The sequence below is a fragment of the Rhinatrema bivittatum genome, chromosome 10 (genome assembly GCF_901001135.1).
Source record: "Rhinatrema bivittatum chromosome 10, aRhiBiv1.1, whole genome shotgun sequence".
Classification (NCBI taxonomy): domain Eukaryota; kingdom Metazoa; phylum Chordata; class Amphibia; order Gymnophiona; family Rhinatrematidae; genus Rhinatrema; species Rhinatrema bivittatum.
Genome location: NC_042624.1, coordinates 122,673,845 through 122,695,345, shown reverse-complemented (window position 1 = coordinate 122,695,345; position 21,501 = coordinate 122,673,845). Strand labels below are relative to the sequence as shown.

General features: G+C 50.0%; 1 protein-coding gene across 2 annotated transcripts in view; it reads left to right on the top strand.

Moving 5' to 3' along the window:
* PTCH2 (patched 2) overlaps nt 1–21,501 on the top strand; it is a 123,372-nt gene that overhangs the window by 85,895 nt on the left and 15,976 nt on the right. For both annotated transcript variants that reach the window (XR_003858937.1, XM_029618111.1), the window contains exons 13-20: nt 2,914–3,032; nt 3,305–3,695; nt 5,338–5,650; nt 9,344–9,486; nt 9,781–9,961; nt 10,154–10,434; nt 12,295–12,432; nt 12,790–12,932. Coding sequence is in view for 1 of the 2 variants with exons in the window: in XM_029618111.1 (XP_029473971.1) it covers nt 2,914–3,032; nt 3,305–3,695; nt 5,338–5,650; nt 9,344–9,486; nt 9,781–9,961; nt 10,154–10,434; nt 12,295–12,432; nt 12,790–12,932 (1,709 nt within the window). In the remaining variant the exon portion in view is untranslated. The remainder of the gene's footprint in view (nt 1–2,913; nt 3,033–3,304; nt 3,696–5,337; nt 5,651–9,343; nt 9,487–9,780; nt 9,962–10,153; nt 10,435–12,294; nt 12,433–12,789; nt 12,933–21,501) is intronic.

The following is a 21,501-nucleotide window of genomic DNA, read 5'->3' as shown; positions in this document are numbered from 1 at the left end:
GTTTCAGGAGCGAGGTGAATGGAACCTCCCTGTCGGCTCATCCAGACATGGCCTGTTTTCTGAAAGGGGTGAAGCACCTTCAGCCACCCCTACAGTGGCCGGTTCCCTTGTGGAATCGTAATCTTGTATTGGAATCTTTGGCAGGGCCTTCCTTTTGGCTGCTGTGCAGTCTTTCCTTGCATTTATTAACCGTGAAAACAGTGTTCCTGGTGACTATATGCTTGGCACGTTGCATCTCTGAACTGCAGGCATTGTTGTGTCAGGAACTGTTCCTCCGGATGACTCCAGGAGCATTACAGCTTCGTACCGTTTCATCCTTCTTGCCCAAGGTAGTCTCGAAGTTTCATTTGAATCAGTCCATTTTGTTGCCTTCCCTAGATAAGCACAGGGACGTGGAGGAATACCATCTCCTCCGTCATTTGAATGTCGGTAGAATTTTGGTGCGGTATCTGGAAGTTGCAGAACAGGTCCGAAAGATGGACCACATGTTTGTCCTTCACGGTGGAAGGAAGTAGAGCGAACCAGTTTCGTGGGCTACCATAGCTCGCTGGATTAAGGAGGTGGTCACGGGAGTCTTTGTGGAGGCAGGAAAGCCATTACCTTCTCAGATGAGAGTTCATTCCACTAGGACTCAGGCAGTCTCTTGGGCGAGGTTAGACTGCTGACCCACGCTGATATCTGCCAAGCAGTGATGTGATCCTCCTTGTACACCTTCTCCAGGTTCTATTGCATGGGCGCACAGGCCCAAGAAGACGCAGCCTTTGGAAGGGCGGTATTAACCGGACCATGGGCAGCCTCCCGCCCCGATCTGGAGTAGCTTTTGTACATCCCATTGGTCCTGAGTCCATCTGGCTACTCGCTAGGAAATGGAGAAATTACTTACCTGATAATTTCATTTTCCTTAGTGTAGACAGATGGACTCAGCATCCCGCCCACGGCTGCCCAGGAGCGGTGCCAAGGATTCGCCCGTGGAGTGGCTATCGATTCCAAGAGATTACGGGTAAGCCGTCATCCAGTCCCTAGGTCAGGTCATCTGTAATCTTACTGGGGTTCAGTGTTTATGTTTGGTTGAGTACAGTTACGGGTATCTGTTTTTAATCAAGGTTTTTCGATAACATGTCCACAGTTGGTTTTGAAGAGAATACCGAGGGGCTGAGGTCACTGCAGGAGTGTATGTAGGCTGACGTCAGTTTTGAAACCTGACTCTGTCTCCATCTGCTGGCAGGGGAAGACAACCCATTGATCCTGAGTCCATCTGTCTACCCTAAGGAAAACGAAATTATCAGGTAAGTAATTTCTCCATTTAACATTAGTCTCTTAACTCCTTTAGTAACCTTTGTGGACCTTTTGACTCAGCAGTTGATATTCAAAGGCTCTGTCCAGGTAATTCTTAATACTTCCCCCCAAAATATTATTTTTTGATATAAAGAGGCATTAGTGGAGACATCCGGGTGTTTGGTTAAATTTTAGGCTAAGGTTAGCAGGGTAAGCCTGGTCAGAAAAATATCCGTTCGAAAGTTACCTGGATAATGTTATCTGGGAATATCATCCCAGTATATTCTGCTAAATATCCGGGCAAATTCCCTGCTCACTGAATATCAATGTCTCTCGCCCTGGGCCTCTCTTGCTGTCTTACATACTATTTTGTTTTCCTGTCTACTTTCTGCAAACAGCAGGCAGAGAGCTGTATTCTTAAGGCAGGTCACCTGGTGCATTGTGACGGAGCCCGGCCTGCATCCCAGGGACCCCCTAAAGCCTGGCTGAGATTTACCCCATCTGTAGAGAAAGTGCTTGCACTGACTCTGGAGGGAACGTCTGTGGGTGCAGGGGAAGGGAGACTCCCACCACACCCTCCTCTCCCCTCCTCCTCCACTATGCAAACACACTCCCCTCACACACACTTTTCTAACCGCTACACAGACACACGCATACACTTCTTGTCACCATCATCTCACATATACGTACTTCTGCAAACACACAGACACACACACACTCACTCACACACACTCTCACTCACACACACACTGACACACACACACACACACTGACACACACACTCCCCTCACACACACTTTTCTAACCGCTACACAGCCACACGCATACACTTCTTGTCACCATCATCTCACATATACGGACTTCTGCACACACACGCACACACACTCTCACTCACACTCACACACTGACACACACACTCCCCTCACACACACTTTTCTAACCGCTACACATGCACACGCATAAACTTCTTGTCACCATCATCTCACATATACGTACTTCTGCACACACACACACACACACACACACTCTCACTCACACAGACACACACACACACTCACTCACACACACTTTTCTAACCGCTACACAGACACACCCATACACTTCTTGTCACCATCATCTCACATATACGTACTTCTGCACACACACACACACACACACACTCTCACTCACACAGACATACACACACACTCACTCACACAGACATACACACACACTCACTCACACACACACTCTCACACACACACTGACACACACACTCACTCACACACACACTGACATTTCCCTTATTGACAGTGGGCCAGGACTGCAGGGAGATCTCTAATGGGTACCACCTCCGTCTAGCCCACGCCCCAGGGGAGCCCCCCTCACAACCTGGGTGGTCTGTCCCTCTCCCTTTCCTCACATTCCCAGAAGGATCTGTTGTCTGACTTTGCTTCTTTTGGTTCCTAAAAAGGAGGCCAGAGGCGCGGAAGATCAGCTGGAGACCACAGTGCTGGGATTCCTAAAACCTTTCCAAAGGAAGTCAAGTCTGCTCAGTTTAATGTTTTGACACGTTGGCTCCACTCTGAGGGAACATTTCTGCTGTTCGTCGGGATCGGATACTAAAGAGCCTCTGCTTCTGCACTTTGTTCCCCACAGGCTGCCATAGTTGTGGTGTTTAATTTCGCCATGGTCTTGCTCATTTTTCCTGCCATCTTGAGCCTGGATCTTCGCCGACGAGAGGATAAAAGACTTGACTTAGTCTGTTGCTTTTACAGGTAACTTTCTCTATCTGGAAGAGCAGACAGTACCCTCGCTCTAGCAGTGCCGGAAATCAGGCCCTCATTTACCCACAAAATTCCCAGTGCTGTTCACACCTAACCCAAGTCGACCCTGAGAGAGGCCATGCAGGCCCAGCTTTTATTAAATCTCATCACACACTCATCCCTTTTATAGGAAAACTCCCAAAATGCACGGCAGCTGAATTCCCAGGCCTGAATAAGTCAGTGAAGGCTTTTCTACTCTGACTCTTTTTCCCCTTCCTTTCCAGGCCTTGCTCAAGCCGAGTCATCCAGATGCAGCCACGAGGGTCCGCAGATGCCAGCGCGGGCCGCACCTTCCAGCCTTCCTCGTACAGGAGCACCACCATCACCACCAGCACCCGGATCACCACCACGGTGCAGGCCTTCACCCAGTGCGACCCCACAGGGCAGCACCTCATCACCATCCTGCCGCCTACCTCCCGGATTGCCACCTCACCCTCCATCGTCGTTCCTTCGGGAGGCTCCTTCAGCCCCTCCAGCTCCACACGGGATCTGCTGGCTCAGCTGGAGGAGGCAAAGGGAGGCAGGGAGTGTATCCCCCTTCCCTTTCTCAGGTGGAACCTGGCAGAGATTGCCAGGGAGACGTACGCCCCCCTGCTGCTGAAACCACAAAGCAAGGTAGGTAAGAGAGTGCCGGGCGGCAGCGGCGTGGGTCTCAGGCGTCCTCTTCCTTCACAAGCACTGGTTTCATGCTCGGGCTGGTACTTCCCAGCCTTAGTCGGATGCGTTGCTGGCTGCCCTGGCTCAGTGACTTGTATTCCCAGCAGCTGTCATGGGCCTGGATTATTTATTTATTTATTATTATTATTATTAAAGGATTAGGATTATTAAAGGATTAGGATTATTAAAGGATTAGGAGCTTTGCCTGCCTGGGATTCAGGGCTCCTGACAACGTGAAGGTGGCTTTTCCGAGACATCGACCTGGGTAAAATGGAAACTGAAAGCTGGTCGGGCCCTTTACCCACGTTAAGAAGAGGGGTTCCTGTGGGGGACACTGTGCATTGCTGAGCCCCACCTCCTTGCACTCACATAAATAGCGGCTGCAAAGCACACACAGAGCATAAGAACCTGCCATACTGGGTCAGACCCAGGATCCATCAAGCCCAGCATCCTGTGTCCAACAGTGGCCAATCCAGGCCACAAGAACCTGGCAGGATCCCAAACACTAATTACATCCCATACAGACACTTGTAACACCAAACTGTGCTCCTGGAACTGCAGGGCTGGTGATGTCTCATCCCCCGGGAGGTGTGACTGCCAACTCCTCACTGAGGGGAGGGGGGAATACAGGGTTGGTGATGTCTCATTCCTTGGGGTGGGAGAGGGTGGCAAGGGGGTGTAGGGCTGGTGATTTCCATCCCCTGGGAAGTGTGTGTGCCAGATTCTGAGGGCGGGGAGTGCAGGACTGGGGAGAGAGGGAAGGTGGGACAGAGGGAGTGCAGGGCTAGGGATGTCTCATCCCCCGGGAGGTGTGACTGCCAGATTCTGAGGGTGGGGAGTGCAGGACTTGGGAGAGAGGGAAGGCGGGACAGAGGGAGTGCAGGGCTGGGGATGTCTCATCCCCTGGGAGGTGTGACTGCCAGATTCTGAGGGTGGGGAGTGCAGGACTTGGGAGAGAGGGAAGGTGGGACAGAGGGAGTGCAGGGCTAGGGATGTCTCATCCCCCGAGAGGTGTGACTGCCAGCTCCTCATTGAGGGGAGGGTGAATACAGGGCTGGTGATGTCTCATTCCTTGGGGTGGCAGAGGGTGGCAAGGGGGTGTAGGGCAGGTGATTTTGCATCCTATGGGAGGAGTGACTGCCAGATTCTGAGGGTGGGGAGTGCAGGACTTGGAGAGAGGGAAGGCGGGACAGAGGGAGTGCAGGGCTGGGGATGTCTCATCCCCTGGGAGGAGTGACTGCCAGATTCTGAGGGTGGGGAGTGCAGGACTTGGGAGAGAGGGAAGGCGGGACAGAGGGAGTGCAGGGCTGGGGATGTCTCATCCCCTGGGAGGAGTGACTGCCAGATTCTGAGGGTGGGAAGTGCAGGACTGGGGAGAGAGGGAAGGTGGGACAGAGGGAGTGCAGGGCTGGGGATGTCTCATCCCCTGGGAGGTGTGACTGCCAGATTCTGAGGGTGGGAAGTGCAGGACTGGGGAGAGAGGGAAGGTGGGACAGAGGGAGTGCAGGGCTGGTGTTGTCTTATGGAAGGATGTGGCTGCCCATGTTTGGGACGTTGTCAGGGTGTTGCCTGCTGACACTGACTCTTGTCTCCTGTGCAGGGCATCGTGGTTCTCCTCTTCATGGCATTGCTGGGGATCAGCCTTTACGGCTCCATGCTGGTGCACGATGGCCTCTACCTGACGGACATTGTGCCCCACGGCACCAAGGAGTTCCGCTTCATCTCTGCACAATTCAAATACTTCTCTTACTACAACATGTTCATCGTTACAAAGGGCGGCTTTGAGTACCCCCGCAGCCAGGAGCTCCTCTATAACCTGCACCAGGCTTTCTCGGCTGCCAAGTACATCCTGCGCGTGAAGAACAAAGAGTTGCCCAGAATGTGGCTGCACTATTTCCAGGACTGGCTTAGAGGTGAGGGCTCTCTTATTGCCGATCTGTGGAATGGAGTGGGAGTTCAGGGCCGCCACCATTTCGAACAAGAAAAGGATTAGCCTGTTCCTTATGAAATGGAGCCAGGGGGCACTCCTAATGGAGTGACTACAGTACAGGCTGCTGAATTGCCAAGGACAACACATGGCACATGTCGTCATAGCATGCATACATAGCCCTGTCATGGTTAAACCCTGCTCCATGGCCTCACATGGCACATGTCGTCATAGCATGCATACATAGCCCTGTCATGGTTAAACCCTGCTCCATGGCCTTCACATGGCACATGTCGTCATAGCATGCATACATAGACCTGTCATGGTTAAACCCTGCTCCATGGCCTTCACATGGCACATGTCGTCATAGCATGCATACATAGACCTGTCATGGTTAAAACCTGCTCCATGGCCTTCACATGGCACATGTCGTCATAGCATGCATACATAAACCTGTCATGGTTAAACTCTGCTCCATGGCCTTCACATGGCACATGTCGTCATAGCATGCATACATAGACCTGTCATGGTTAAACCCTGCTCCATGGCCTTCACATGGCACATGTCGTCATAGCATGCATACATAGACCTGTCATGGTTAAAACCTGCTCCATGGCCTTCACATGGCACATGTCGTCATAGCATGCATACATAAACCTGTCATGGTTAAACTCTGCTCCATGGCCTTCACATGGCACATGTCGTCATAGCATGCATACATAGCCCTGTCATAGTTAAACCCTGCTCCATGGCCTTCACATGGCACATGTCGTCATAGCATGCATACATAGCCCTGTCATAGTTAAACCCTGCTCCATGGCCTTCACATGGCACATGTCGTCATAGCATGCATACATAGACCTGTCATGGTTAAACCCTGCTCCATGGCCTTCACATGGCACATGTCGTCATAGCATGCATACATAGCCCTGTCATAGTTAAACCCTGCTCCATGGCCTTCACATGGCACATGTCGTCATAGCATGCATACATAGCCCTGTCATGGTTAAACCCTGCTCCATGGCCTTCACATGGCAACATGTCGTCATAGCATGCATACATAGACCTGTCATGGTTAAACCCTGCTCCATGGCCTTCACATGGCACATGTCGTCATAGCATGCATACATAGCCCTGTCATGGTTAAACCCTGCTCCATGGCCTTCACATGGCACATGTCGTCATAGCATGCATACATAGACCTGTCATGGTTAAAACCTGCTCCATGGCCTTCACATGGCACATGTCGTCATAGCATGCATACATAGACCTGTCATGGTTAAACCCTGCTCCATGGCCTTCACATGGCACATGTCGTCATAACATGCATACATAGACCTGTCATGGTTAAACCCTGCTCCATGGCCTTCACATGGCACATGTCGTCATAGCATGCATACATAGCCCTGTCATGGTTAAACCCTGCTCCATGGCCTTCACATGGCACATGTCGTCATAGCATGCATACATAGCCCTGTCATAGTTAAACCCTGCTCCATGGCCTTCACATGGCACATGTCGTCATAGCATGCATACATAGCCCTGTCATGGTTAAACCCTGCTCCATGGCCTTCACATGGCACATGTCGTCATAGCATGCATACATAGACCTGTCATGGTTAAACCCTGCTCCATGGCCTTCACATGGCACATGTCGTCATAGCATGCATACATAGACCTGTCATGGTTAAACCCTGCTCCATGGCCTTCACATGGCACATGTCGTCATAGCATGCATACATAGCCCTGTCATGGTTAAACCCTGCTCCATGGCCTTCACATGGCACATGTCGTCATAACATGCATACATAGACCTGTCATGGTTAAACCCTGCTCCATGGCCTTCACATGGCACATGTCGTCATAGCATGCATACATAGCCCTGTCATGGTTAAACCCTGCTCCATGGCCTTCGGGGACGTTTCCTATCAGAAAGAAAAGACAGTTTCCCTGTACATACCCAGATCAGTCCAGACCTTGGGTTGAGCCTCCTGTCCAGCAGGTGGAGACAGACCAAAACTGAAAGGGTATCCTATATGAGGACAGAGCCTACCCTGCAGCCCTTCAGTATTTGTCTATCTCCAGCAGATGCCAAACAGCTCACCTTGCGGTTCCCTTACTTCATTTCTTTATCTTTGCCCTGCGGGGTTTTTCTCTGTGTTTCTCAAGCTCAAGCAAGTATTATTCTTCTTTGTATTTAATTAAAAAAAAGTTTGCAACAGTTTTTAAAGCAGCTCTGTCATTTAGGAGACAGCGCTGTCTCCTCACTCTTGGGGGGCCTAGCGGGGCTTGCCCCTTGAGTTTCTCAGTCTAGGCTCCCTTCCTGGTGACCCTTGTACTTGGGGCGATACTGGTGGTCCAGTCACTCCCCCTAAATATCTGCCTTGGCCCCTGGGACGTTGTCATTCCCCGGCAGCACTTACAGGGAAGTTCATTCCCCTGTCTGAAAAAGACAGGGTAGGCTCTGTCCTGATATAGGAGACCCTTTCAGTTTTGGTCTGTCTCCATCTGCTGGACAGGAGGCTCAACCCACGGTCTGGACTGATCCGTGGTACTACAGGAACGAAAATTAGCAGGAAAGAACCAATTTTCCTTTCCAGGATGCAGTGGAGTCGGGCTTCAGACAACCAGGGCTGAATGAGCTGGCCTGGGTGAGGCAGCGGCACTGCATTGTGGGGACAAGTTCCCATAGCCTGCCTAGGTGCCAGTTGGCTGCGTGCTTGAAAATACATAGCATTTTCCCTCTCCCAATCTGGGATGGCCCATTTTAATGAAATCTAGAGGTGGCTAGGCAGTTTTCACCAGGGGGGATAGAACTAGTTAACTCCTTACTTGCCCAGCTAGATCTCTTCCAGAACCACCCATTGCACTATTATTTATTTTAAAAAAATTATATTCTGCATCATCTTCAACTGTAAGTGGATCCCAGTTTTACATCCATAAAATAAACATATACATTACAGACAAAAAACAGATCAACAATATTTATTAGCCTGGGCTTCCACTTTTCAGCACAGATTCTGCACCTGCTGGAAAGTCCCTCAATTCTCAGAGCTTGGTTATCAAACCAGCAGTACAAACCACTGTTTTGGATTAAATATCAACTCTTTCACATGTTTAGGAAGAAGGAGAGAGTATAGCAAGATGGAAACTGTTCAGAGCAAATGCTATGGTCTTTTATATCACTCGTTTAAGTGAACCTATCAGGGAGCGCAGGAAGAGACCTCGCATCAATACTTCCTGTCTCTGCTCTCCCTACTGAGATTCAGAGAGCCTATTCACTAAGGATTTTCTACCAGTTTGTGTCTGTGGGAAAGACAGATTGTGAATATGGCTTTCAGTAAGTTACCAACAGATATGAAAGCAGCTCTGCAGACAGAGAAATAAGATTCCCAGCGCATTCCCACAGGAATACTGCACTATAACGTACCAAACCCAGAATGTGCCGACATTTTATTTGTCAGGGGGGAATGTGTGCAGTACTGATTGATAGAGGATGGACTCTCTAACCCCGAGGTTGGATGCCTGCTGCCCACATAACTGACCGCTGCCTTTAAAAGCAAATGCCACCCTCTGCATAAACCACACACCTTTTTAAAAGCTTCTGCTTTCTCTTGCTTTTATGAGGCAGGAGCATGGGTCAGCTTCTAACCCTCTCCCCCTCTGCTCTGTTCTTCAGGTCTACAGGCTGCATTTGACCAGGACTGGGAGGCAGGCCGGATCAGGTGGGACAGTTATCGCAATGCCTCTGAGGATGGTGCCCTTGGCTATAAGCTGCTGATCCAAACGGGCAACAAGAAGGACCCTTTGAACTATAACCAGGTGAGGTTACACAACTCTAACGCAGCATTGCAAGGTGGGGGAAGGGTGCATGTCTGAAATCGTTGAGAGCCATGTCTGAGGGGCTGCAAGGAGGTGGTGACATTCCTGCTGAATTTCAGGAAATCACTGTCACTTGGACGGAGAGCTGCATTTTGCTGGTCACTTTTCTTTCCACCTTCCCTGTCCCCTGTGCACTTTCCTATTCTAATGGGGGATGTTGATGGAAGTTTTGGATTGTGAGTGATATTTTCACTTGGTCCCCTAATCTCTGTGTGTGGATGTTCATTTGTGCAGCTCACAGCACGGCGCCTTGTGGATGGGAACGGGATCATCAGCCCTGACACCTTTTACATCTACCTGACTGCATGGAGCAGTAACGATCCTCTGGGTTATGCAGCCTCGCAGGCTAACTTCTACCCCCAGCCCCCTGAATGGATTCATGACAAATACGAGAACACAGGCGAGCACCTGCGAAGTAAGTGTCCAGAGCGATGCCTTCACAGCAGGGATACACCCAGCTACAAGGGACTTTGCTTCTCCATCTGCCCCTACTTGGGTTGCATCACCCTGATACCTGCAGTTACAGTTCCCCGTCTCCCTCTAATTTTCTGCTTTTCTTGTCCTGATATTCTGCTTTGACTTACATTTCCCTTTTCCGTCCCCACAGTTCCAGCTGCAGAACCTCTGGAGTTTGCTCAGTTTCCGTTTTACCTGAATGGCCTGCAGCAGACCTCGGACTTCATTGAAGCCATTAAGAGCGTTCGGGCCATCTGCGAGGAGTTTGCCCAGAAGGGGGTGCTGAGTTACCCTAGCGGTTACCCATTCTTGTTCTGGGAGCAGTATATCGGGCTGCGTCACTGGTTCCTGCTGGCCATCAGTGTGGTGCTCGCCTGCACCTTCCTGGTCTGCGCGATGCTCCTGTTGAACCCATGGACTGCTGGCATCATTGTGAGTACCTGGGCTTCTTACAGCTGTGCCCTCCTGTGCCCTAACCAGGCCCTGCTGAGAACCTGGTTCACTTCTCTGCTAGCGTTTCACCCCCCACGAGGAACAGGGTCAATGTGATTAGCATAGCGAGGTTTAGAAAGGGTTTGGACAAGTTCCAGGAGCAAAAGTCCATAAACTGCCACTAACCATGTAGACTTTTGGAAAGACACTGCTTATCCCTGGGAGAGGATCAAGAAATGGATCTGTTCTTTGACACCTTCCAGGTACGGTCTGGCCTTATGTTGCTTTGTAGGGAAGCAGCTGAGCAGATGTGAGGAGAGTTCGGAAGGCTGGTCCTGAGGCTCTCAGAAGGTGCGATACACACAAGCAAAACATTGAAGGGCGATGAGTAATTTTTACTGGCAGAGTCTACAGCCGTCTCCAGACAGAGCGTGTGTACTTGCACCTTGACGCTGGCTGCAGGTACGAGGTAGCAGTGAACGTTTCCACCACCTGCTCTCTGTAGATTTTTCTCTGGATGATAGCACATGCAGACTTGGAGATACAATCTGTGCGCATTATATTTCATCCCTGCCCAGACCAAGCCCCCAGGGAGAACTTTGCATAAACGCAGCGGTGCACACTTTAGCTGTTTGGAGAGACGGCAGTTCCAAGACGATCGGTTTATCCGGGAAAATGGCTTTTACAATTGCCCTGCGCGGCGCCAGTCCGCAAAAGGATTTATCTGGGTAAATTACCCTCCATCTGGATAAAAGTGCCTGCAGGCTTAGACTCTTAGCTGGGTTAAAAAAAGAGGTTTCCAGGGCGGGAGGGGGAAACAGAGCACATACTGGGCATTTTCAGTATCCCCCCCTCTCAAGGCTGTCGGTAGGGAGTAGCTTACTCTTTCTGATTCCTGATTGCAGGTGCACAGGGTAATTATGCAGCTGAGGTTTTCCAGAAATAAGCGATGTATGAAACGGTAACGATTCTCCACCCCATCTGGACTGGAGATTGCTGTGAGGATGCCAGCAGACTCCACGTGCGACGCTGTCTCCCTAACCCGGACGTAGCTTTCAAGAGAGGTGAATGGACTGAGCAGTCAGGGCAGATTTTCCCTAGAAAGAACCTCTCCCAAGGCTTACTTGTGTTTCGTCCGATCCTGGAGAATATCGTTTACGAGCCGGCAGACAACGAGGACAATCAAAGCCCCACACGAGTTCCCTGCAGGCAGTATCAGTTTGTGGGACCCTTCAATCAGCCTCAAATTGCTGTGTCCTGTGTCCTTTTCCAATCAAAGATGAGGAAGCAGAACCTGTCCATGGCTGGCAAGCAGAGTTCCCGACCCACTAGCCCTTTTTCGGCAGATCCAATTGTGGGAGGGAAATTCAGTCCTTTCTAGGGGCCTGGCTGTCCCCCACTCAGGATTACAGCATAGGGTTTCATTTTCCACTGGCTCGATCCTGCATCATCCACAGGTTGCAAACCACAGGAAAAGCCAGGCAGCTTCAACTGGAAGCCCCGGGAGAGGCACTTTCTGGTGCAGATCTGCTCCCCTGCTGATAGCAATGAGACAGTGTCACACATGGAGTCAGCTGGCATCCGACTGGTGTGGAGAAATAATATGACAGGCATGGACAGAGGTAAGCCAAAATGAATTAGGTGTAAGAAGGAAGCCTAAGAACAAGACTTAGCAGCTATGGAAGTTTTACTCCTGTGAGGTCCCAGGATGCCTTCGAATGTGTGTTTAAACGGAACAGAGTAGGTGAGAGTCATGTGAAGTGATGTGGATCCCACTGACTGATGCAGAGACACGAGCCAGAGCAGCACCAGCACCACACGGGGCTTCCTGGACTCCTGAATCCTGTCTGTCTGTTTCAGGTCTTCGTTTTGGCCATGATGACGCTGGAGCTCTTTGGCATTATGGGCTTGATTGGCATCAAGCTGAGTGCTATCCCAGTGGTCATCCTCATTGCCTCGGTTGGGATCGGCGTGGAATTTACTGTGCACATTGCCTTGGTAGGTGCCCTTTCACTTTTTCCGTTGTACATTGCATTCTGGGACTTGTAGTTCTGCAGTTAAGAGCAGGCTCAGTTATGAGGCATTTTTAGTGCGGCCACCTGCGAGATGCAGTGGCCGCAAAGGATTTCAAGTTATTTTCTGCATGTGGGAGGCTGTCTGGCAGATCTTTTGGACCAACGCCTTAAATAGGTCAGTTAGGAGGTGTCCAGTCAGTTTACAAAGCTTTCCCTGCAGGGTGCACTGCCGTAATGGTGAGGAGTGAGGTCTGCTGCGGCCTACATTCCAGGCCAGTCTGGGATGATTTGCTCATTCCTTGCTGTATATTTAGGCTGTCCTATGCTTTGTCCTGTGCAGGGGTTCCTCACCGCAATTGGCAGCAGAAACCTGCGCTCGGCCTTGGCTTTGGAGCACATGTTTGCCCCGGTCATGGATGGTGCCATCTCCACACTCCTCGGGGTGCTCATGCTTGCTGGCTCTGAATTTGACTTCATCTTAAGGTATTAAGTTCCTTTCTGATCACAGCCCCTCGCTAGCTGTGTCTTATAATAATGACAATTGGGTAAAGGCCCAGTTTGGGTGGTAGAGTGGGACAGAATTGCATTTCTAACTCTTTCACCTGATTGACCCTCTCTAACCTTCTCTCTCATGATGAAAAGAAGCAGGTGGGGGAAGGGGTCAGGGGGCTCACGACCTTTCCTCATCTGGTGCTGTCACTCCCATCCAAAAGACCTGGAGCAAAACCTTCCCTGCAGCTGCAGCTCGGCTCGCTGTCTGAAAGCGAGGAAGTGATAGTGCCACTGCGAATAATCTTAGCAGTGTGACTGCAGAGAGGACCAAACCTGGGACATCCAGCAGCAGCAGCAGCAGCAAGCGAATACAGACAAGACCGACAAGAAGAGAGAAAACCATTCCAGCTCCCCACAGATTCATTCAGCATGTTAGTGACTTACTGACAGATTACTATGGGCAGAATAACCTTACGGTCACATGGGATGGGCTCCAGGTTATGTTAACATAGTGGGATGTAGTCACATGGGATAGACTGGAAGAAAGACACGAAGGAACTAGAAAAGGTGCAGAGGATAACGGGGAGGGAATGGCTCCCCTGTGATGAGAGGAGATTATAAAATGATAACGGGGAGGGAATGGCTCCCCTGTGATGAGAGGAGATTATAAAATGATAACGGGGAGGGAATGGCTCCCCTGTGATGAGAGGAGTTTATAAAATGATAACGGGAGGGAATGGCTCCCCTGTGATGAGAGGTTGTACAGGCTAAGGCTCCTCAGCTTGGAAGAGAGTCAGCTGAGAGGGGACATGAGAGGAGATTATAGAATCATGAGTGCGGTGGAACGGGTAAATGAAGGAGGGGGATTTACTATTTCAATTAACTCTAAAACAAGGGGACACTTCATGAAGCCAAGAGGTAGCAGATTGAAAATATATTTAAGAAATTATTAATCCTAATATTAATAATAATAAAATAAGCTATGGAATTTGTTGCTGGCAGACGTGCTCCAGGTCAGCTTTAAGAAAAGTTTGGACAAGTTTGTGGATGACAAATCCATTAACTACTATTTAGCCAAATAGGGAAGAGGATTGCCGGGAGCTGGGAGGTGCTGGGTCCTTCCAGGGTCCTTGGTGCGACCCGGCTCACCACATTCATAAGCTCGGGCTGCGCAGCATCGGCCGTGGGATGTGCAGTGATTGAGCAGCCTTGCTCCTGGCCTGGACCGTCCCCGCACGGCAGACGTCTCTGCTGAGAGAGAAGCTGCGCTGAGCGGGCCTCCCATGAATGGATGCTCTGTTACGCGCCAGGCCCTGCTGGGAGGTCTTGTTTAGGGGAAGGCAGTGCAGGCCGGCCAGGAAATAGCTCGCAGAGCTCCCATATAAACATTTCTTCTCTGCCGAGCGTGGAGTAAACAGCTGACGGAGCTGAGTACTTTCAGACTGCTGACCCCACATCCCCGGCTGCCTTCCCCTTCCCCTCAAACTAAACAAGAAATGGAAAAACTGACAAGAAGCCCTGTAAACAGGAGAGCAGTCGGCCTGGCAGCTCGGAATTAACCCCCTCCTGGCTGAGCTGCTGCAGCCCCTCGTTCCCGACTTTATACTGTGTCAGATATCCTACAGACTCCCCTTTCTCACATTTACAAGAGGATATTGAGAAGCCGGGGCAAGTGAACGGAGCAAGGCCTGCACTGTGAGCCTCAGGGAAGGGAAGGTGCAGGAGAGACGGGAGGAAGCTGAAGGGGAAGCGGTCTTCTTGCAAAGCTGCCGAGAATCACCTGAAAGAGAGGTAAAAGGCAGTGGCAGAGTTGAGCAGGTGGAACCCCTGTTTGCATAGGCAGTAGCTTCTTTTCCTGGGGCGGGATAGGTAATTTATCTCCAAGTCCCTCTGGTGGGGAAACGCCACACGTTCTGTACCTCTTCCCTCAGATCTCCCGCTGCGTTCCCAAGGACTTTCACTTTATTCAGAGGTTCAGAGTTTGATAACCTTAACAGAAAGACATGAATAGCCGTTAACAGTAAGCAGCACGCCAACTTCCCACTGCTTCTGCGGACGCCATGGCCGACGTTCCAGAACCTCTCGGGTCACTTCCAAGCCAAGAGGAATGGCTTTTCTGCTTGGCACACAACAACGTCCTGCTCAAGAGGTTCGTCCATGACATTCCTTCCTCCTGGACCAAACCAGCAATGCTTCATCCCATGTGGAAGGTCCTCGCAGATCACATCTTGCCGATCCAGTACGGTAACGATGTTAATCTGCAGCACATCTGTCAGGACTTCCACTCCCCTGGAAAAAGCCTCCTTTCTCTCCTGGGGAACCAGGCCGCTGCTTCCATTAGGCAAACTAGTGAGAGAGGGGCTGGGCTTGTATGAAGTAATGCAAGATGCAGCCAGATAGACTCAGGACCAATGGGGTTATGCTCCCCTGCCAGCAGATGGAGATGGAGTCAGGTTGCAAAGCTGACAACACAGTACATATACTCCAGCAGTGACCTCAGCTCTCCAGTATTCTCCGTCTCCAGCAGATGATGGACGTACTTTTCCTTATAGGGATTGTTCTACTTTTTGGAAGGAGAAATTCTACGTTCTAAATTGAAGGAAATTGAGCCCGGCTCTCCTGCGGTGATACTTAAAGGTCCCTCCCCCAATTGAGAATTCCTGAGGCGATTTCCGAGATCCCTCAGAGGTTTGCCTTCACCCGGTAGTCAGTTCCCAGCATGGATTTTGCTACTTAAGCAGCTGAAAGGTAATGGGTGCAGAAAGCTGAGTGTGACGGTTACGGCCAAAGCTTTCTCCCCCCAAAGCCAGAGACCATCTCTGTACTCAGCAGGTAAGTGCTGAGCCCAGTTAAGATTAAAAAAACCAAAACCAAAAGGAATATTAGCTCCAGATTCAGAGAGGATCAGAGGTAGTTTTCGTAGGACTCCCCTTGGTGTCCGTGCTCAGCGCGCCGTACCGACGTTGTTCCCGCTTCCATTGGGGGTAAGAGGAATTGGGCTTCCGAGCGGGTTGAGCAGCCCCCAGTGGGCTAGGCCCTGCTGTAGGCTTGGTTGGCACACCCTGTGGTAGGCTGCAGTGGCGCCATCTTGCGTGCATTTGTGCGCGTGTCGTATTGCCTCCCGTAGGACGTCAGTATGTACAGTGCATTGTCTCTGCGCACACGCTGTGCACATAACTTCAGGCGCATCCCCGCGTGCACAACTTTGAAAGCACGTAGTATAGGAAGAGCTGTGCGTGCGCATTGCGCACCCGGACACTCGGAATATGTACCCATAAATTTTTAAGCGTGTGCCGAGAGAGTGCACATCTACCGTTGCCAATGGCACCGCCAACCAAGAAAACTAAGCGCCTTGCTTTCTGCAATAGTAGAGCCTCTCAGGTCAATTCTCCTTGGGCTTCCTTGCAGTGCCAACTTATGTTGGCACTGCAAGGAAGCCCAAGGAGAATTGACCTCCTCGGACTTTGCTAAGCCAGGCTCTTCCCATTCGGATGATGGGTTGGCCACTGCCTTAACTGGAAGTATGCCAGACTTTAGTATCCCCTTGACTGTTTCATCCGTGTGAGAGGGAAATTCAGCTGGTCCCACCCCATTACCTCCGGGATTAGGCATGGACCCGGCTGCCTTTTCCTGGATGGAGTTTTTCCAGGGGCTACAAGCCTTCATGCAGACGCAGTCTACTGCCTCTCTTGCCCCTGTCCGGACGGAACCTCAGTCGGTGGCCCTCCCTCTCCCTTTTCTACCGGCAGACCCCAAGGTATGCCTCACCTTACCAAGAGTATCCCTGGCAGGGACCCAGACTGCATGGACAAAGAGGAAGATACAGATTCCTTGGAAGACGGGGAAATTCCCCCCAGGTTTAGACCTGTAACGGAACATGTTTTGGTTTTACTATAGAGATGAATTGCGGGCCCTGATTTCCCAGACCCTGAAGATGCTGGGAGTTCCTGGTAAGGATTCTATGAAGGAACCAAAGAAGAATCCCATTCTGATCTCCCTGCGGAAGACCTCTTGCTACTTTCCAGTGATGGATGCCATCCAGGAGTTGCTTGATCTGGAATGGGATGCCTCAGAAGAAAATTTTAAAGGGGGTCGAGCATTGGAAGCTCTACATACCCTCTGGACCCAACGGTAAGGGATTGTTTGCGTTTTCCTAAAGTGGATGCACTGGTCTCTGCTGTCTCTAAATGAACAACTATCCCAGCACATGATAGTCGGATTGAGTCTATCAAACAAATTCTTGGAGGAGAAGTCCATTAACTGCTATTAATCAAGTTTACTTAGGGAATAGCCACTGCTATTAATTGCATCAGTAGCATGGGATCTTCTTAGTGTTTGGGTAATTGCCAGGTTCTTGTGGCCTGGTTTGGCCTCTGTTGGAAACAGGATGCGGGGCTTGATGGATCCTTGGTCTGACCCAGCATGGAAATTTCTTATGTTCTTAAACCTTTGACGCTGTAGCAATGACCTTACAAATCGCTTCTTGTTGCGCTCTGGTGGCTTGTTCGTGTCTACTCCGGGGTGAATTCCAGAGCGGTTATGGAGCCCACTGCTGCTTTTTTAGCAGACACAGGCTCTGATTTAATCCGTACTTCGGACGGAGGAGTGGCCTCAGTGGTGGCAGCCAGACAGCTATGGCTGCGGAACTGGTCAGCTGATGCAACCTCCAAAGCTAATCTTACAAAGATGCCCTTTAAAGGATCACTCCTATTTGGCAGCAAGTTGGAAAAGCTGGCCAGTAAATGGGGTGAGTCTCCAGTTCCCCGTTTACCGGAAGATAAGAGGAAGCAGCCACAGTGCTCCTCGCCTATGAGGGGTTGTTCTAGGGGTTCCCAGTGTTTTTGCCCCTACAGAAATTTGACATTTCAGAGCTCTCGACTCCCTTGGGAGGTCCCAGTCCTTTCGTACCCGACAAGTCCAGGAGAGGGACAGTTCAATCTCATTCCGAAACCCACAATGAAATTTTACTGACCCAACTTCTGGATGAGGAGATAGGGGGCTCACCTGTCTCTCTTTTACCAATGGTGTGTCGAAATTACTTCAGACAATTGGGTACTGGAAGTCATTCGAGAAGGAAGATGTAGTAGGCCAGATTGACAAACTAAAGAGTAGCAAATCACCTGGACCGGATGGTATGCACCCTAGGGTACTGAAGGAACTCAAAATGAAATTTCTGATCTATTAGTTAAAATTTGTAACCTAACATTAAAATCATCCATTGTACCTGAAGACTGGAGGGTGGCCAATGTAACCCCAATATTTAAAAAAGGCTCCAGGGGTGATCCGGGTAACTGTAGACCAGTGAGCCTGACTTCAGTGCTGGGAAAAAAAAATTATTCTCAAGATCAAAATCGTAGAGCATATAGAAAGACATGGTTTAATGGAACACAGTCAACATGGATTTACCCAAGGGAAGTCTTGCCTAACAAATCTGCTTCATTTTTTTGAAGGGGTTAATAAACATGTGGATAAAGGTGAACCGGTAGATGTAGTGTATTTGGATTTTCAGAAGGCGTTTGATAAAGTCCCTCATGAGAAGCTTCTACGAAAACTAAAAAGTCATGGGATAGAGGCGATGTCCTTTCGTGGATTACAAACTGGTTAAAAGACAGGAAATAGAGAGTAGGATTAAATGGGCAATTTTCTCAGTGGAAAAGGGTAAACAGTGGAGTGCCTCAGGGATCTGTACTTGGACCGGTGCTTTTCAATATATATATATATAAATGATCTGGAAAGGAATATGACGAGTGAGGTTATCAAATTTGCGGATGATACAAAATTATTCAGAGTAGTTAAATCACAAGCGGACTGTGATACATTACAGGAGGACCTTGCGAGACTGGAAGATTGGGTATCCAAATTGCAGATGAAATTTAATGTGGACAAGTGCAAGGTGTTGCATATAGGGAAAAATAACCCATGCTCTAGTTACACAATGTTAGGTTCCATATTAGGAGCAACCACTCAGGAAAAAGATCTAGGCATCATAGTGGATAATACTTTAAAATCATCGGCTCAGTGTGCTGCAGCAGTCAAAAAAGCAAACAGAATGTTGGGAATTATTAGGAAGGGAATGGTTAATAGAACGGAAAATGTCATAATGCCTCTGTATCACAGGAGATAGACCTTCTGATGGAGTGGGCGGAAATACATCAACAGATGATCTCAGTCTCCCACATCACAGGAAAAGACAATGTCAGAGCAGACTTTCTAAGCAGAGAGAGTCTGGATCCAGGAGAGTGGGGATTGTCAGCCAAAGCATTTCAACTGATAGTAGATCATTGGGGGCTCCCATCAGTTGACCTGCTGGCTGCATCCCACAGTGCGAAGGTTCCTTGATTCTTCAGTCACAGAAGAGATCCATGGTCCCTGGGAATCGACGCTCTCATCCAGATCTGGCCAGAAGACAAGTTGCTATACTCCTTCCCTCCATGGCCCCTGCTGGGCAGAGTTATTCACAGAATTGATCGCCACAGGGGACTATTCCTACTGGTAGCTCCAGATTGGCCCAGGCATCCGTGCTTATGGACATGCAGAGACCCTGGTGGGGAATCCCCTGTATTTCCCACTGCTCAGGGACCTGTTACAGCAGGGACCGTTCCTTCCCAAGGATCCGACTCGATTCTGTCTTACGATCTGGCCCTTGAGAGGGCTCACCTGATGAAGCAAGGGTATTGTGCAGTGGTAATTGTCACCTTGCTCCATGCTTAGAAGTTCTCCACATCCCTAGCTTACATGCAGGTCTGGAGGGTATTTAAGGCCTGGTGTGAGAACGCGGTGTCAACCATCAGGCGGTCATAGTCCCACTTATTCTGGAATTTTTGCAGGATGGTTTGAATAAAAATTTGGCCCTTAACTCCTTGAAGGTGCAAATAGCGGCTCTCTCCTGTTTCAAGGGTAAGGTGAATGGGGCCTCCCTTTCGGCCCACCCTGATGGGGCCCGTTTTCTGAAGGGAGTGAAGCACCTTCGACCTCCATTACGGATTCCGGTCCCCTTGAGGAATTTCAATTTAGTACTGGAATTCTTGGCAGGTCCTTCATTTCGGCTGCTGAGGAGTCTTTCCTTGCGCTTATTGACCTTGAAGACGGTGTTCCTGGTGGCTATATGCTCGGCACATCACATTTTGTAACTGCAGGTGTTGTCATGCCGGGAGCCATCCCTCCGGATGACTCCAGGAGCATTACAGCTATGTATTGTCCCATCCTTCTTGCCCAAAGTAGACTCGGAGTTTCATTTGAATCAGTCCATTTTGTTGCCATCCCTAGATGAACTCAAGGACGCGGAGGAATATCGTCTCCTCATTTGGATGTCAAGAGACTTTTAGTGTGGTATCTGGAAGTCTCAGAACCTGTCTGAAAGACAGACCGCCTGTTTATCCTTCATGGCAGAAGGAAACAGAGTGAACCAGCTTTGCGGGCTCCCATAGCTCGCTGGATTAAGGAGGTGGTCATGGGAGCCTGTGTGGAGGCAGGAAAGCCATTACCTTCTCAGATGAGAGCTCATTCCACTAGGGCTCAGGCAGTCTGATGGACGGAAGCTTAAACTTTTGTCTCCCGTCGATATCTGCCGAGTGGCGACATGGTCCTGCTTGCACATCTTCTCCAGGTTTTATCACTTGGACATGCAGGCCCGAGAGGACACGGCCTTTGCACGGATTGACCAGACCGCAGGCAGCCCCCCGCCCCGATCTGGAGTAGCTTTTGTACATCCCATTGGTCCTGAGTCCATCTGGCTACACACTAGGAAATGGAGAAATTACTTACCTGATAATTTCATTTTCCTTAGTGTAGACAGATGGACTCAGCATCCCGCCCTCGGCTGCCTAAGAACGGTGTCAAGGATTCGCCCATGGAGTGGATATCGATTCCAAGAGATTACGGGTAAGTCGTCATCCAGGCCATAGATCAGGGCATCCATAATCTTACTGGGGTTCAGTGTTTATGTTTGGTTGAGTACAGTTATGGGTATCCGGTTTTAATCATATCTTAATCAAGTTTTTCACTAGTATGTCCACAGTGGCTTTTGAAGAGAATTCTGGAGGGCTGAGGGCACTGCAGGGGGTATCTAGGGTGACACCAGCTTTGAAATCTGACACCGTCTCCATCTGCTGGCAGGGGAGCATAAACCCATTTGTCCTGAGTCCATCTGTCTGCACTAAGGAAAACAAAATTACCAGAAAGTAATTTCTCCATTTTTGTCCCTATTTTAAAACCTTACTGTACGTCTGAAGTACCCTGGCATCGCACCCCTCTTCCCTGTGTGCCTCCTGGCTTTCCTCTTCGCCTCACTTGTGATCCCCTTTCTGCTGTGTAAGAATGCACACACTAATGTAAACAGGTTTTCAGGAAGTAGCGCGGCTGTAGTGATGGATGGGAAGTCTCCGGGGAGTCACAGGCCCCAGGCCTGCTCAGGAATTTGTTGTCCTTGAAACCGAGCCAAACAGGAAGTCCACTGGAGGAGCAGAAAGGTAGAGAGCTGGGGAGAATCCCCCACCATCTCGTCGCCTCGGCTGACAGAGAAGATTTGGGGTGGGGAAGGGAGGAGAGCAGAGGAGAGATT